The following is a 1,515-nucleotide window of genomic DNA, read 5'->3' on the forward strand; positions in this document are numbered from 1 at the left end:
ATGGGGGTGGGGATAGTCATGTGTTGTAACTTCCTGTGCTATTCCCCCAACCGTGCTGTTATTTCTCTTTCAGCACTTTCATGTCAACTATTTGACTTTTTGCTTCATTAAACTTTCATTAGGAGATAGTCAAAATTAATAATTGCTAAAGTGGCTTGATAGCTCATCTGTGTGACTACATATCTACAACTCATATTTCAAAATAATTTTCTCAGCTCAGCAGTTTCAGCAACATTCAAAACAGTATTCCACCCCCCTGAGAATGAGGGGAGGGAGCCGCAGGGCAGGGGCCAAGAGTCCATGGAGCACCCCCTCATATGATTCTTCCATGATACCCGTGCTCTTATACAAGTAACTGGCCACGGTCACATAGACTATAAGAGGCAGAGAGGACTAAAACTACTTTTGTGTGCTTGACCCCCGGGTTATATACTGCCTCCCTAAGAGTTTCTACTGGCTTAGTTGTCCTCCTTTTTCTCGGACATGAGCTGCTCTTTTTTTGTTGTTGTTGTTATTGTTTAGCTATAAGGTTCCCTTCTATACAATATATATTTTTTGAGAAGCTACTATGGGCAATGTTCTGAGAGGCATAAAATGATATGTAAAAATCACCCTCGTTCTGTGGACATTCCTGGTCTTGGAATGAGCAGTGAGAAAGAGAAAGAGGGAATGTATAGAAAGGTGTTGCCTCAACTGGACATTCTTGCCCTCTGGGCAAACATGGTAGTCTTTCATATCACACAAAATTCTGACAGTGGATTTGGTTGTTTTGACCCATTTTTACATGAGAAATTTCCCTGGGAACAAACTTATATTTGGATATATCTCTGAAGCTATGTAAATGCTGGTATATTTTAGCCCGTCCTCCTTTTTACTCAGTTGCCTTCTTTTAGTCGTTAATTCAGGAACACTTCTTAATCAGGAGCATTTCTTTGAAAAGTTCCTCATTAAGTTTTGTGGCAAACAAAGGTTTATTCAACTCAATACCTGACCTCAAGAATTGTATACTCCTAGAGACCCATTCAGACCATGTTGACAATGACCAGGCTGGTATTTTTCACCATAAACATTACCCCTCAGAAGTGTTATGGCTTTGGCTTGGTGGAGTCCCGAAGCGGTGTCCCTTCAGGGCCCTGGGCAGGGCAGAGATTGGAGAAGGTGGGAGACTGTTCAGTAGGAGAAAATGATCAAACATGTCTCGGTGCCCTCATTGTGAGAAAGAGATTGTGTAAAACCTGTGTCTCAACACTTTTTATTTAGAAATTTTAGCAACAATAAGATTACAGACATTGAAGAGGGAGCTTTCGAAGGAGCATCTGGTGTAAATGAAATACTTCTCACTAGTAATCGTTTGGAAAATGTGCAGCATAAGATGTTCAAGGGATTGGAAAGCCTCAAAACATTGTAAGTATTCTCATCGCATTGTGATTCTTCTACAGGATTATACTTCATGGTCATTACAATCCTGGGAGGGGATGGAGATTCCATTCTTCCTCATCACTCCAGTCATAGCTC

The 1,515-nt window shown here is 41.0% G+C and overlaps 1 protein-coding gene across 1 annotated transcript in view; it reads left to right on the forward strand.

Annotated features, from left to right (window-relative positions):
- Positions 1-1,515, forward strand: part of SLIT2 (slit guidance ligand 2) — a 388,092-nt gene that overhangs the window by 296,257 nt on the left and 90,320 nt on the right. The window contains 1 exon segment of the mRNA XM_015571823.1: positions 1,261-1,453. Coding sequence (XP_015427309.1) covers positions 1,261-1,453 — 193 coding nt within the window.

This window comes from Myotis davidii, unplaced genomic scaffold, assembly GCF_000327345.1.
Source record: "Myotis davidii unplaced genomic scaffold, ASM32734v1 scaffold204, whole genome shotgun sequence".
Classification (NCBI taxonomy): domain Eukaryota; kingdom Metazoa; phylum Chordata; class Mammalia; order Chiroptera; family Vespertilionidae; genus Myotis; species Myotis davidii.